We start from the raw sequence: 13950 nt of genomic DNA, 5'->3' as shown, positions 1-13950 counted from the left end.
GCTGCTACACGAGGGAAGGGTAAAAACGGGAAACCGGCTTGGAGGTGGGGGCCCTGCAGGCGACCACGTGAGCCGTCTCTTACTCACTCCCTCCACGCTCAGGCCTGGCTGTGTGGGTACCAGCCCGTCGCGGGGCACTGCCCGGGCCTGCATTCCTGGGCCCTGTGTCCTGAGTCTCGGGGCTCGTCCTCTGTGTCTCCCAGGAAACCGCAGGGGACATGGCTTCTGCTGGTGTCCCTGTGCCAGACACAGCTCCCCTGCTCCCTCTGGGTCCCCACTTCCCGAGGGGGTGCAGAGCAGCCAGAACACAGCCCCTCCTCCCGCGGCGGTGTTCCTGTGAGGGCTGAATCAGAGCCGGGGCGAAGCTGCTGGCTGGCAGGGACGCGCCGGATCGCCACCCTCTTTGTCACCGGCCCTTTGCGCTGCAGTTATGTGTCATGGCAGCTGAGTCACCGCTTGACTAGAACTTCCTTGAGGGCTGAGATTGCATTCGCTCCATCTTTGTTTCCCTCACGAAGCCTGACACCAAGCAGATGCTCAAAAATTCCTTGAAAATTAACCAGGGAGGGGGGACTTCCCTGCTGGCCCAGTGGTTAAGAATCTGCCTGCCAAGGCAGGGGACACAAGTTTGACCCCTGGTCCAGGAACTAAAATTCCTCATGTCTTGGGGCAATTAAGCCAGAGCGCTATTGAGCCCATGCTCTAGAGCCTGGGAGTCGCAACTGCTGAGGCCTGAGCGCCCTAAAGCCTGTGCTCCCCAACAAGAGAAGCCACTGCAATGAGAAGCCCTCACACCGCTGCTAGAGAGAGCCCACACACTGCAACGAAGACCCAGCACAGCCACAAATAAATCAATTAATTAAATAAAACGATTTTGAAAACTTAACCATGAATGCATGAATGAGTGAATGAACACAGGATTACAGCTTTTGGGAAAAGTCACCATCCTGTGTCAGTCAGCTCAGTCACTCACTCTTTGCAACCCCATGGACTCCTTATTACCATATAGGACCATCCTATACAGTAATACTTGAATTCTACGTTAGGGTGTTCATCCAAGTTATCTGAAATTCCTTATTCTTGAATTCTTATAAGCAAGTTAGTCTGATATCCTTGTTTATATCATTGCTGGTATGTATATATTATTTGTATAGTATATATAATATGCACAATTCATGTATATATCATGGAGATTTGAGTGAATGAGTACAAGTCTCTCTCAGTCGTGTCTAACTCTTTGCAAGGCCATTAACTATATAATCCATGGAATTCTCCAGGCAAGAATACTGGAGTGGGTAGCCCTTCCCTTTTCCAGGAGATCTTCCCAACCCAGGGGTCGAACCCAGGTCTCCCGCATTGCAGGTGGATTCTTTACCAGCTGAGCCATAAGGGAAGCCCTACGAAGATTTATGTATATATAAATATCTGCATCACATTGAATCAAGCTCTGGACACAGAGAGAGTTTAATAAACACCACACTTAAGAGACAAACAGAATTCTCACCAGAAATAGAAAGCCAAGGAATAAGAAAGGGTTACTTTCTGGTTTGTTTACAGTTCTCTGGGGCTTAGTCCTGACAAGTTGATCTTCCCGGTCTCTTGTTAGTCAGCAGGGAGGGTTTAGTGATACTATTTGAAAACAGGATGCCAATATTGTTCTGTAAATGCAATAAAAATCGACAAGCAAAAACCCAAAGCCTGGGAATTAAAGGATCTTGCTGCTAACAAGGAGCAGGCTGGCCTGGGCTGCTCCGGAAGGAGGAGAGACAGAGAAGGTTCCGTTGGGCTGCCGGGGTGTCTGCTGTGTACTCAACCTACCTCCTTGTCGCTATAGGAGATGTTCCGGATTTCGTTCCACGGGAAGGAGATCTTGGGGGTCAGCTTGTTCTCAGGGTCATAAATGTGAAGCCCCAAAGCATCCACTCCAAGCAGCAGCTCTGTGCCCTTTTTATTCTGTAGATTCGACAGAGAATAGCCACTGTCAGCTCCAGCTGAGGCTCAAGGTCTTGCTCAGCATTGACATAGACCATTACATGTGACAAGTTTCAACAGCTCCTGACAGAAATCACCACTGTCCTCGAACCTGGAGGGGCCTCCAGCCTTCTGCTCTGGGGCAAGGGAGGCCACATGAGACGGTTCTTATGACTGGTGTGTCCCATGGACGGGTCACTGGGGGCACCCGTCACCACCTCAGGTACCTTGCACCTTTGCCAGCAAGAGACAAAGTGTGAGTGTGCATGCTCAGTCCTAAGATGTGTCCAGCTCTTTGCAACCCCATGGATAGGAGCCCACCAAGCTCCTTTGTCCATGTTATTTTCCAGGCAAGAATACTCAAGTGGGTTGCCATTTCCTTCTCCAGGGGATCTTTCAACCCAGGGATCAAATCCACGACTCCTGCATTGGCAGGCGAGTCTATATCACTGAGCCACCTGGGAAGTGTCAGCGGCTAAAACAGCGGTAATGGAAGTGTTGTTACTGCTAATTATATAGCCGGCTTATCACAGATGTAGAATAAAAACCTGTAGGGTTAAACACCCCTCATGTTAAAAGGAGAGGTGGTTGTACTACCAGAAAGAAAGTTCTACGAGCTGTGATCAGGTGGCCTTATTTTACTTGAAAATGCAGTTTCAATGTGATAAAGCAAGTTTGCTATAGTAAACTGTCCACTGGAATCCAGGCAGCGGGTGCACACAGGTCCTCACTCCAAAGTCTTCCAACTTCCCTGTATGTTGGAAATTTTTTATTGTAAGATACTGGGGAGAAAAAAATATCAAAATGAATTGAAAGTAAATTACACTCCAATAAAGCTGTTTGAAAATTGACAGGTTGCATGCAGGCTATGCCTCTAATGGTGGTCCAGCCAGCACCCAGCACCCCGGAGGGCGATGCCCTGGGCCCTCACGTTGCGGACCAGTGCGCACCTCCTCAGGTGCGGGTGTGGGCCCCTGCCCTGTGCAGTCTGGCCCTCGAACAGCGGTGGTGGCCAGCTCCCTGCGTCTGACTCCCTTGCTGACAACAGGAATAGGAACCAAGACTCCAGGGCAGGAAAACAGGTCGGCAAGCAAAGGACATGCCCCGACTGTGAGGAGAAGTACCAAGTAACAGCAGGTGGAGGAGAAAATCTTTTTACTCCATCCAACACCCTGGAGTCAGGTGTGATCACCAAAGCGTGAGGGAGTCGTGAGCTCGTCTGCAGGGCTCTTAAAACCACTGCATTAACACAAGTGAGGCTTTGTGCTTTCAAAATCTACATTTTGGAAAACAAGATATTTCATTATGTTTCTAACTTAAATTTTTAGAGGGGAAAAAAAATGGATCCCACCCTCTTGTCTCCTATCATGATGATTCCAAGACTTTTAGAGAATAAACAGAGAGAGGCGAGGACTGAAGAGGCCCCTTTTAAATTGTTTCAAGCACACAGCTTCCTTAGATGATGGAGAAATTTTAGGAACGTTAATGCTAAGACACTAAAATACTCCTTACCCTCATCTGTCATGCAATATGAGACATACACGCACACGATAGTATAATGTAGTCTGACTGCTGCTGTAGAATTAGTGCCCCCAAAGAAACTGTTTTTTTTTTTTTTAAGAATTATTAAGATCTAGTTCTCTACAATGTAGGTGGTGGGGCAAGAGAAGCTGTATGGACAAAACCACAGAAATGTGTCAAATGAGTCTGCCCTTAAAGAAACCAAATGATCAGCAAATATGAATTGATAACATTTTACAAAACAACCTTCAGCATTATCATGGAAAACCTTTTAGGCATTTGTACACTGTACAAAATGACATGATTTGTCAGTGCACCTTATTTTATGCAAATGACCCATTAAAGATTTGTATTTAGAAAACAAAGTAGAAAGCTATCCCGAGGGTATTTTAAATGTGTTTCAATTTACCTAAACGTAATACAAAATTTTGGAGAAGGAAATGGCAACCCACTCCAGTATTCTTGCCTGGGAAATTACATGCACAGAGGAGCCTGGCAGGCTACAGTCCATGGGGTCTCAAAGAGTAGGACATGACTTAGTGATTAAACAACAACAAATACAAAATTTATGGACACTCCAAAAAGGAAAGCAAGCCTTAACTGTAATGACTAAGGTGGCCCAGTGCGGATGGTTTTTTTTAACTGTCTGCTCATTTACAGTTTGGAACTGGTTATGAAATAGGTCAGCAAATCGCATGAATTCTTTGGAAGGCACTGCATCCAGCAACAGAACCTTGGGAGAAAAATGCTCAGGGTGCTAAAATAAAAATTAAAAAAGATGCTCTGAGGGATGGACGGGGGGTTGAAAACAAACGCTTCTCCAGTGTACAAGCCACAGGTTCCCAGAGGACAGCGGAGTATTAATGGTCTGAGTAGAAAACCAATTAGCCTGCCAGGGAGAGTTCCCACCCAAACAAATCAGTAATCTGTAAAAGCAGCTTTACTCTCCTCGTGTCCTGAGGGGAGAAAGTATTTACAGGTGATCCCCGTGGGCCCGGATCTCACAGAGCCAGAAATAATCGAATGTTCCACCAGAGCATTCAGACGGGCCCCCCCGAGGCTCCACCAACACTTCATTACCTAGCATCTAATTGAAGGCCCGGAATAGAAACGGAGGCGCTCGGACCCTCTTCCCTGCCTCTTCCCGTGTTGGCCACTGAGCCGGCCAAGTGTCTGCACCCTGGGACCAGGAAGGACCCGTTCTAGCAGTCTGCCCCTGACTCCGCCTCCATCTACGCCCCGGGAACTCGCAGGGGCTTCCACATACCCGGATTGTGAAGTAGTTCACGCCATACATCTCCAGGTCCTGAGCTATCTTTAAATACTCCATCTCCGCTTCGTCCCTGCGAAGAGAAGGAAAGACTCCGTCACTGGAGGGTGGCGGGCGCCAAGCTGAGCCTCGAACCCACGTGAAGACGTGAGCCCGCCAGCTCCCAGCCCGGCTCTGCCCAACCCTGAGTCTATTAACCACACTGAGGTCAGGCAGAACTTCCCATCCCCGTGAAAACCAGAGAACAGATTCATTAGCGTGTCTCTTGGCTTCAATTTCACGCTTTGCCCTTGGTAAACAGTGACACCCATCTCAAGTAATTAGAGATGAGCACGTGGTGTATCTGCTCCCTCAAATGGAATCTGGATGTTCACAATTTTATTTCAGCTGTTGCTTTATCCAACTGCATGATTTCTTCACCTAGAAGGTTTTGGTAACAAAGCATCTCTGTCTGCAAGCAACCTGAGAGCTCCCTTCCTGATCTCATTCCTTTGGGTGTTGCTGGAGGTCGGGGTGAGAGCAATCCAGCTGTAGAACCCCAGCCAGGACGCCCATTTCTAAGTTATGAGTCAGACTTAAAGGCAGCTCCTGAAGTAGTGATGACTTGCAAAAAACTCTCAGACAGGTAGAGTGTTGAAACATCTTAAGTCTATGATCTGCCTTCTTCTCTTCTCCAATCTGAAAATGGCCTCAAATGAATTTTAAAAATTCAACCCCGAGGGGACACCGTGGTGACAAATTGAAGTAACTTGAAATCACATATGTATTGTTGATGTACCATTGTTCGGAAGATTGTTTAATGTTATTCATAACAACAAAAACCAGGAAACAACCCAGCAATCTAAATGCCTGTCAACAGCGGGGTGGATAAATGGTGTGTGGGCTATTAACACAGTGGAATACTACATAGCAATGAAAAAGAAAGGGGGGCCACCGCTACAGGCCACAAGCCCAAATCATACAACACCCTGAGTAAAAGAAGTGAGGCCCAGATAACAGACACTGATCGAACTTACATAATCTTTAAAACTGACCACACTAACCCATGGAGTCGGGTGTAGGAGAGTGGTCAGCTCTGGGGAGGAATGAAGGGGGATCATCTGGTGTTTTCACTTGGTAGGAGTCCATCAAGTGTTACATTTATGACTTGTCCACTTTCTGGTACACTTTTTTTAAGAGTTAAAAAAAATGTCATAGGAAGTTGGTTTGAAAAACAGGAAAAAAAATATGTTAAAGGCTAAGGAGAAGATGATTAATTTCCAAAGTGATTGGGGAAAAGCTAACGATACTTGAGATACAAAATTTCACCTTTGAGATCACAAAAGTTAGATTGGTAATTGTTGGGGATTGGATGGGGGAGGGAGGTGGGGCCCTTTCACACTCTGCCCACGGGCATGTAAAAAGTACAGTCTTTTTGCAGGACGATTTGGGAGGCACCTTTTGAGACACAAAACGCTCACCTCCTTTGACTCAGCAACTCTTTTTCTTCTGAAGGATCTCTCCTCAGAACGACTCATACAAGTATATCATGATGTAAGATTGTATACTGCAGAACATTCTGTGAAACTGAGACCTACAGCTACTCCAAACGCCATCAGTCAAGGAATGGACGCAAAAGCTACGGGGCATGCACACAACAGGAATCTTAAAAGGGACCTAAATGAGCTCTGGATGCGGCAGGTCTGCACATCCCGACAGGCGAGAAGTGCCCACGCCGCCACACGCTAGCAAAGGGACACACACAATGCCGGAGCCCGGAGCGGCTGCCAGCGCTCCCTTTTCCTTTTGTGTACTCTGGTACTGCATTTTGTTCAACAAGCATGTCCCAGTTTTGCAGTTCCTTAAAAAAGGAAAAAGAGGCCCACGGGGAAACGTCCATCAGCGAGGAGCAGCCTCACCTGGCTCGGCCTCGGTGCTCCGCGTACCAGGCTGTGATCCTCTCCTCCCACATTTCCGGAGTCATCTGATACAGATTTATTACCTGGCGGGGAAGAGAGCAAAACAGAAAACCCACACACAAAGGAAGTTTGAGTACTGTGTGCCTTTTTGATAATTATGCATCATTTTTACAAAATAGCAAGGCATGTGTATGTGTGTGTGTGTGTGTGTGTGTGTGTGTTAGCCGCTCAGTTGTGTCTGACCCCTTGTGACCCCATGGACTGTAGCCCTCCAGGCTCCTCTGTCCATGAAATTCTCCAGGCAAGGATACTGGAGTGGGTAGCTGTTCCCTTCTCCTGGGGATCTTCCCCACTCAGAGACTGAACCTGGGTTTCCCACAACACAGGCAGATTCTTTACCATCTGGGCCACGAGGGGAGCCCCAGAAGCAGCATACAGGGGGCCAGTCACAAGCAGAGGTGGGAGAGTAAATGAGCATCGTTCAATTTGAGTCACAACTCAGAAGGCTGCACCATTCCTTGGGCTGGCAGTGGCCCCTCTCTCCTGGGCCGTCCAGCCCAGAGGCAGGACCTTGCTCATTAGCAGGACTCCCTGGCCTGAGAGCTGCCTTTGACTCTTACAGAAGCCATCAGGGGCGCAGGTCAAACCAGGGGAAAGGGGGGAGCAGGCCTTTATCACACACGACAGCTGAGTGGAGCTAGAGAATCAGAAATGGCTAAAGAGAGGGCAGGCCTGCTTCTGTGGATAATCAGCCAGACCAAAGACACCAGGGATTAAAAGCTACAGCACCCACCCATCCACCTGCCCCCTGCAGCTACAAACAGCTCACTTTGCTGGGCTGAACTCAGGTTGCTCCATACCGCTCCCTGGGAACCAGTGTTGCTCACCCACCTCTAAACAAAGGACCAACTACAGGCCAAGCCTGTCCTGACAACCCCAAAGGAATTCCACAAATCTTTACTCAAGACTGATAACAAAACATTTATGAAAACGTTCTCGATACAGCCATCGTGTATTCCTGCAGGTCCTTCGGTTATGTCTTCCCAAATGGGAAATTTGACATCTTACCCTTTTTGGAAGCAATTCCTCTTGGGCCAGAAATCCCCGCTTGTGAACAGAGGGGTCATAGTCGCCGTACTGGAAGGAGAAGAGAAGGTGAACGAGAGATTGAGATTCTAGAGACAACTGCATTTCTGAACAGGTCGACTCAGCCTCCGTCCCCCCAGCTCCCGGGAAGCAATGCAATTCCGATGACACGTCAAGATTTCAACCCTGCTAGTTTGTTATCCTCGGATGAAGATACAAAGCTGATTATATCTGTGAACAGAGTCGCATAATCCCATAAGGGATGGATGGGTGATGTGCTAATAAGAATGTGACATTTGTAGAGAAATGTGGCTACATTTTCTAACTCCTGAAGGAAGCCACTGCTACCAAAACATTAGGTTTTGAAAAGAGACAACACAACTGGGTGTGAGATGTGATTAGCATCGGGTGATAAGAGTCTTACCTACACATACTTCTAAGTGGCTGGTAATTGGAGCCAAGTGCTAGGTGGGAGCTGGGGACAGTGCTGGCAATATTTTTAACAGCTTTCATTCAAGGCTCTGAAAATGCTTTGGAAAAATCTGATGCCAACACTGTCATCCTTACTGTACAGACAAAAACAAAACAAAACAAAAAAACAAATAAAAGGTTAACTGATTTTCCTAAATTTGCAGAGAGAATCAGTACTGCTACTGCTAAGTCGCTTCAGTCGTGTCCGACTCTGTGCGACCCCATAGACGACAGCCCACCAGGCTCCCCCGTCCCTGGGATTCTCCAGGCAAGAACACTGGAGTGGGTTGCCATGTCCTTCTCCAATGCATGAAAGTGAAAAGTGAAAGTGAAGCCGCTCAGTCGTGTCTCTTAGCGACCCCATGGACTGCAGCCTACCAGGCTCCTCCATCCATGGGATTTTCCAGGCAAGAGTACTGGAGTGGGGTGCCATTGCCTTCTCCGAGAGAATCACTAGGAGGGCCAGAAATAGGCCCTGCATTTTCATGTACCCACAGGGGAACAATAACTTGGAACTTCCTGATTTCAAACAATTATCTCTTTCTTTCCTAGAAAGTTAGTCTGACCAGGAAATAATCAGAAATGAAGGAGTTTTTTAAAAAAAGAAACTAACCATAAAATATATAGAACATCAAACCCTGTCTCTTGTCAATTAGTATTCAGTGGTTTACCTCTTGATCCAAAACAACAAAGCTCAGTGTTTTAGTATATTCTTCTATAAACATTTATGCTTTTCACTACCAACACTGGCCAAAAAAAAAAAAGTTTGGCTCTTGGTTCTACATCCCACCAAATTGGATCAGGCCATGGTCCACCCCTCTCTTTCCAAGAATCTCAAGTTTAGATTTCTGGTGTGTTTTTCAATGGACACTCATGGGATTGAAAAAAGATGTTTCTCATCAACTGGAAAACATGTCTTCGTCCCATATCACTCTTCTGTAGAAGCCCCAAGGATCAATATCTCTTAGGAATCTCATAATTATTGTGCAAATAGCAGAATTGTACTATATTGTTTTTTCAGTTAAAAAAATTCAATCTCAGCTTCTTCCCTTCTTAGCAGTGACCTTGGACATTTTGTGCTCCAGTTTTCTCATCTGTAAAATGGGGATAAAACCAGTACATAGCTTACAGGACTCCCCCGGGGGATCAAATGGAATACCCATACATTTTTTTTTTAAACTATAACTAACACACAGCATTCAATACAATCTGATGTCAAAAGATAAAAACTCAGCTCATGCCACCTCTCCAAGCCTGCTTCCAAATTGTCAAAGGAGAGCGTTTGTCTTGGAGGGTTCTGAAGGGGCGCTCTGGACTGTCCCGAGGCCTTGAGTGGGGAACCCTGTCTCTAAAGCTCAGCTTCTCTGTCTGGAAAGCAAGGGTCGGAATAGTGCCTGCCTCCTGGGGTGTGTGTGCATGTGAGTGCGTGCGTGTGCGTGTGTGCGCGTGCGTGTGCGTGCGTGTGTGTGTGTGTGTGTGTGACAGGGATGAAGAGCCAGGGAAGCATTCTGCACGGTACCCGGCTCATAAGGCGTCAGGTGTCACTGTCGTGCCCTGTGTTATTTATAAAGACGCTGGTCACTCTTGGCTTCTCTAATTTTTGGAGGGACAGAATGATAAACAAAGCCCTCGCTGCACTTGCATGCCTCTCTGAGTGCTTCTGCAAACAGATATGCAAAGTGAGAGCTGTAAATTCAGGTTCCAAAGGCTTGCGACCACATTATCATACTGAGCTCCCAGCTACGGCACTGATCAAATGATCAAACGTTACATCCGAGCACCAGGGAGGTGGCAGGGACGCTGCTGAAGGAACTTCTCCCCTGGACTAATTCCACTTCGGACATTAAAGCCACTTTGAGGTATGGGTCTGCTCTTAAATGTCTTTAAAACAAACCAAAAGAAGAAGATCCTCAAGTTGTGGTAGCTGGTGAACATAAAGGAGAGTCACACCACCCCATGGATGCAGACGGCTGTTCCCCTGTCTTTCATGTACAGAGGCTCCCTGATAAAACAAGCAGGAGTGAATCTGCTGGGAAGCTATAATGAGGCTTGGGTTTCAGGCCTCTGCACCTGCATGGGCCTTGACCTAATTTTATATTCATAATATTGTGTTCTTGCATTAAAAGAACCCCGTAAATTATAGAAGCTTCTGGCCCCACAAAACCTGGGTCCACCCCTGATATAAACCAATGGAATTTAAATTCAAGAAGGGAGTTCACCGGCCTCCTGGGAGGAAAAGCAAGCAGAGCAGCAGAGGTATTCTAGGCTCCAAGGGGAGATGATGGGTGGCTGGCCGTTCAGTGAATTTTAAAGACATGTCAAGAGGTGGTGTCAGGTGGGCGTAAAAACCTAAGCGCAGGGTAGACAGCACACGCGGGGAAGACCCAGGACGCCCGGGGTGATGTTGTCCATGCTTAGGGCAGGGAGAGAAGGATTGGTTCACGTTGAGACCAAATTAAACTTTAAGAAACCAATTTGCCAGTGAATGATGAGGGAAGTCAAGAGTTTAATGCTATGTGGATCTTTGCATCTTAAACTTCTCTCTCAGAAGCTCTCCGTTTTCATTAGTTTTACTTGACCACTTCTGGCCACTTGTGAGAAGTTTAGAGGTTTGAGGTAGCCTCCTGGCCCCCATCCCCGACTTCAGAGTTTAAAAAGAAAATGTCTCTGTTGCTATAAATAACATGTTTCCATCCCTAATGTATGGGTTTAAAGAGAGTCTGAAGGTATCCGCTGTTCACTGGGGTAAATTGCGACACGTTTATTCACAATAAAAGAAATGAGAAAAAAAGAAAGCGGTCTACTTTTATAGGACTCTCAGAGTCACTTGTTGAACAGAAACCCATACTTTCCTCTGCTTCTATATGTGAAAAATGAGACCAAGAGCTCTGAACAGGATTTCACAAAACACAAAGGTCTAATCGATACATATATAGAATAAGTAGTCAGATCCCTACAACACACCAGTCACTAAGTTCCGGGTGGATTAAAGACTTAAACTTATAAACAAAAATCCATAAAAACATCAGGATAAAATATTGAAGAACATGTGTATATTAAGGTTGATGAAATCATTTGAAATCAAAAGTCACTTAAAACATAAAAAGAAAAGGACTGACAAGACTGACATGTAAAAAAAGACAAAAGATTAATATTCATAATATATGGAGCTCCTGTAAATCACCTGCTGTTCAGTTGCTCAGTCGTGTCTGACTCTTCACCACCCCATAGACTGCAGCACACCAGGCTTCCCTGTCCTTCACTATCTCCTGGAGTTTGCTCAAAGTCATGTCCATCGAGTTGATGACTTAGAAACCAAACAACAACAAATCCCTGTGCTATATGGTACAACCTTGTTGTTTCAGCTCAGTCCAGTCGCTCAGTCGTGTCCGACTCTTTGCAACCCCATGGACTGCAGCATGTCAGGCTTCCCTGTCCATCACCAACTCCTGGACCTTGCTCAAACTCATCTCCATCAATTCAGTGATGCCATCCAACCATCTCATCCTCTGTTGTCTCCTTCTCCTGCTTTCAATCTTTCCCAGCATCACGGTCTTTTTCAATGAGTCAGTTCTTCGCATCAGGTGGCCAAAGTATTGGAGCTTCAGCATCAGTCCTTCCAATGAATATTCAGGACTGATTTCCTTTAGGATTGACTGATTTGATATCCTTGCAGTCCAAGGGACTCACAAGAGTCATCTCCAACATCACAGTTCAAAAGCATCAATTCTTTGGCAACTTCATGGGTTTGAAATATTTCCATGTGTGTGTGCCTGCTAAGTCACTTTGGTCATGTCTGACTCTTTGCGACCCTATGGACCATGGCCTGCCAGGCTCCTCTGTCCATGGGATTCTCCAGGCAAAAATATTGAAGTGGGTTGCCATGCTCTCCTTCAGGGAATCTTCCTGACCCAGAGATCAAACCCTGGGTTTTTAGGTCTTCTGCATTCCCAGACGGGTTCTTTACCACCAGCGCCACATTTAATTCTTATTTTTCTTGGTTACTGGTGAGACTGAGCGTCTTTTTGTATTTACAGATTCTTCTCATGTTCTATAAACTGCCTGTTATTCATACCCTCTGCTCCCATTCTCCTGCTATCTTTTTTCTTAGAAACTTATGAGTTCTTTATATTCAAGGATGTGTCTGCAATTCTACTTCTAGAGATGTACCTTAAGGGGAAAAAGCTTTAGCACATGTACACAAGGAAGCATGTAAAGAGTTTTCAGTAAAACACTACTTATAATAGGGAAACAGCAGAAACTAAACCTACCTCATCCTCAGGAGGATGGAAAAATAAATTAGGCTTACTCATCAATGGCTACCATACAGCAGTTAGAATCAACCAACTACATCTACACGTCCAACATGACATATCTCAAAATCAACACTGAGAGAGAGAAAATACCCATTTGTAAAATGATAAGTCCCTCCAAAAGGGAGATATGCAGAGGACAGCACCACTTACATCAAGTTTTGCCTTCTGAATATTTTTTTTCCTAGATATTATATTTCTTTCCTGGATATTTTTTATTTTTTTAAAATTTTACTATTATTTTGGCTGTGCTGGGTCTTCATTGCTGCCCACAGGCTTTCTCATGTGTCATGCTCAGTCGTGTCCAACTCTTTGCGACGCTGTGAACTGTAGCCCACCAGGCTCCTCCGTCCATGGGATTCTCCAGGCAAGAATACTGGAGTGGGTTGCCATTTCCTTCTCCAGGGGATCTTCCCAACCCAGGGATTGAACCCAGGTCTCCCACATTGCAGGCAGACACTTTAACCTCTGAGCCACCAGGGAAGCCTAGTTGCAGCAAATGGGGGCTACTCTCCAGTTGTGACACACGGGCTTCTCGTTGCGGTGGCTTCTCTTGTTGAGAAGCACAGGTTCTAGGCATAAGGGCTTCACTAGTTGTGGCCTGAAGGGCTCGAGAGCTCAGGCTCAGTAACTGTGGCACACCCGCCCAACTGCTCCTTGGTATGTGGAATCCTGCTGGACCACAGATTGAACCCGTGTTCCCTGTACTGGCAGATGGACTCTCCGCCACTGGGCCACCAAGGAAGTCCTTTTTACCTGGATATTTTAAAGTCAGTCTCCTCCCATCCAGCTGACCACTGCCCAAGGCGTGAATCCCACAGTCTTGTCTGGATGACCACCGCAGCCTTCTACCGGGTCTCCTTGCTTCCAGACTGGTATTCCTCCATTCTGTCCTTCACACAGCCACCAAAGGATCTGTCTAAAATATAAACCCTTCCCTGGCTCTGCATCACCCACAGGATGAAGTTAAGACTCTATGATCTGCTCCCAGCAGACCTCTCCAGCCTCAACTCTTACACTCGCTCTCCCTACACTTTACAGACACCCAACTTCTGAGTTGCTTTTGGTGCTCTGCCCGACTGGCATCGGAGCGCACTAAGAAACAACAAGCCTCCTCTCCCCCCCACCAGCCCTTCCTCTCTCCGAGCACTAGGAATCTGCTGGCCAGCCCTGCAAGACTGGGGAATTATATACCATTCCCTCTCCAAGTCATTTTTAATAAGAACACATTTCAAACTGTCAATATGAAATCCAACAGGTGGCTTAAAACATTGCAAGATGGTTTGGTATGTCACATGACTAGGCCAAAAGAAAAAAAAAAACAGCCCATATTTTTAATTGAAATATAACCTAAACTTCAACTATGAAATACGGTTCTTGTTAACTGAACCATGTGATTAATATTTGTACTTATGCTTTA

The 13950-nt window shown here is 46.3% G+C and overlaps 1 protein-coding gene across 4 annotated transcripts in view; it reads right to left on the bottom strand.

Moving 5' to 3' along the window:
• Nucleotides 1-13950, bottom strand: part of NF2 (NF2, moesin-ezrin-radixin like (MERLIN) tumor suppressor) — a 74607-nt gene that overhangs the window by 24808 nt on the left and 35849 nt on the right. For all 4 annotated transcript variants that reach the window (XM_003587173.6, XM_005218126.5, XM_002694607.7 and 1 more), the window contains exons 5-8: nt 7729-7797; nt 6661-6743; nt 4760-4835; nt 1819-1953 (exon numbers count right to left, since the gene is read on the bottom strand). In XM_003587173.6, coding sequence (XP_003587221.1) covers nt 1819-1953; nt 4760-4835; nt 6661-6743; nt 7729-7797 — 363 coding nt within the window. The remainder of the gene's footprint in view (nt 1-1818; nt 1954-4759; nt 4836-6660; nt 6744-7728; nt 7798-13950) is intronic.

The sequence above is a fragment of the Bos taurus genome, chromosome 17 (assembly GCF_002263795.3).
Source record: "Bos taurus isolate L1 Dominette 01449 registration number 42190680 breed Hereford chromosome 17, ARS-UCD2.0, whole genome shotgun sequence".
Classification (NCBI taxonomy): domain Eukaryota; kingdom Metazoa; phylum Chordata; class Mammalia; order Artiodactyla; family Bovidae; genus Bos; species Bos taurus.
Note: the sequence above shows the minus strand (reverse complement) of the source record. Positions and strands in the feature narration are given on the sequence as shown.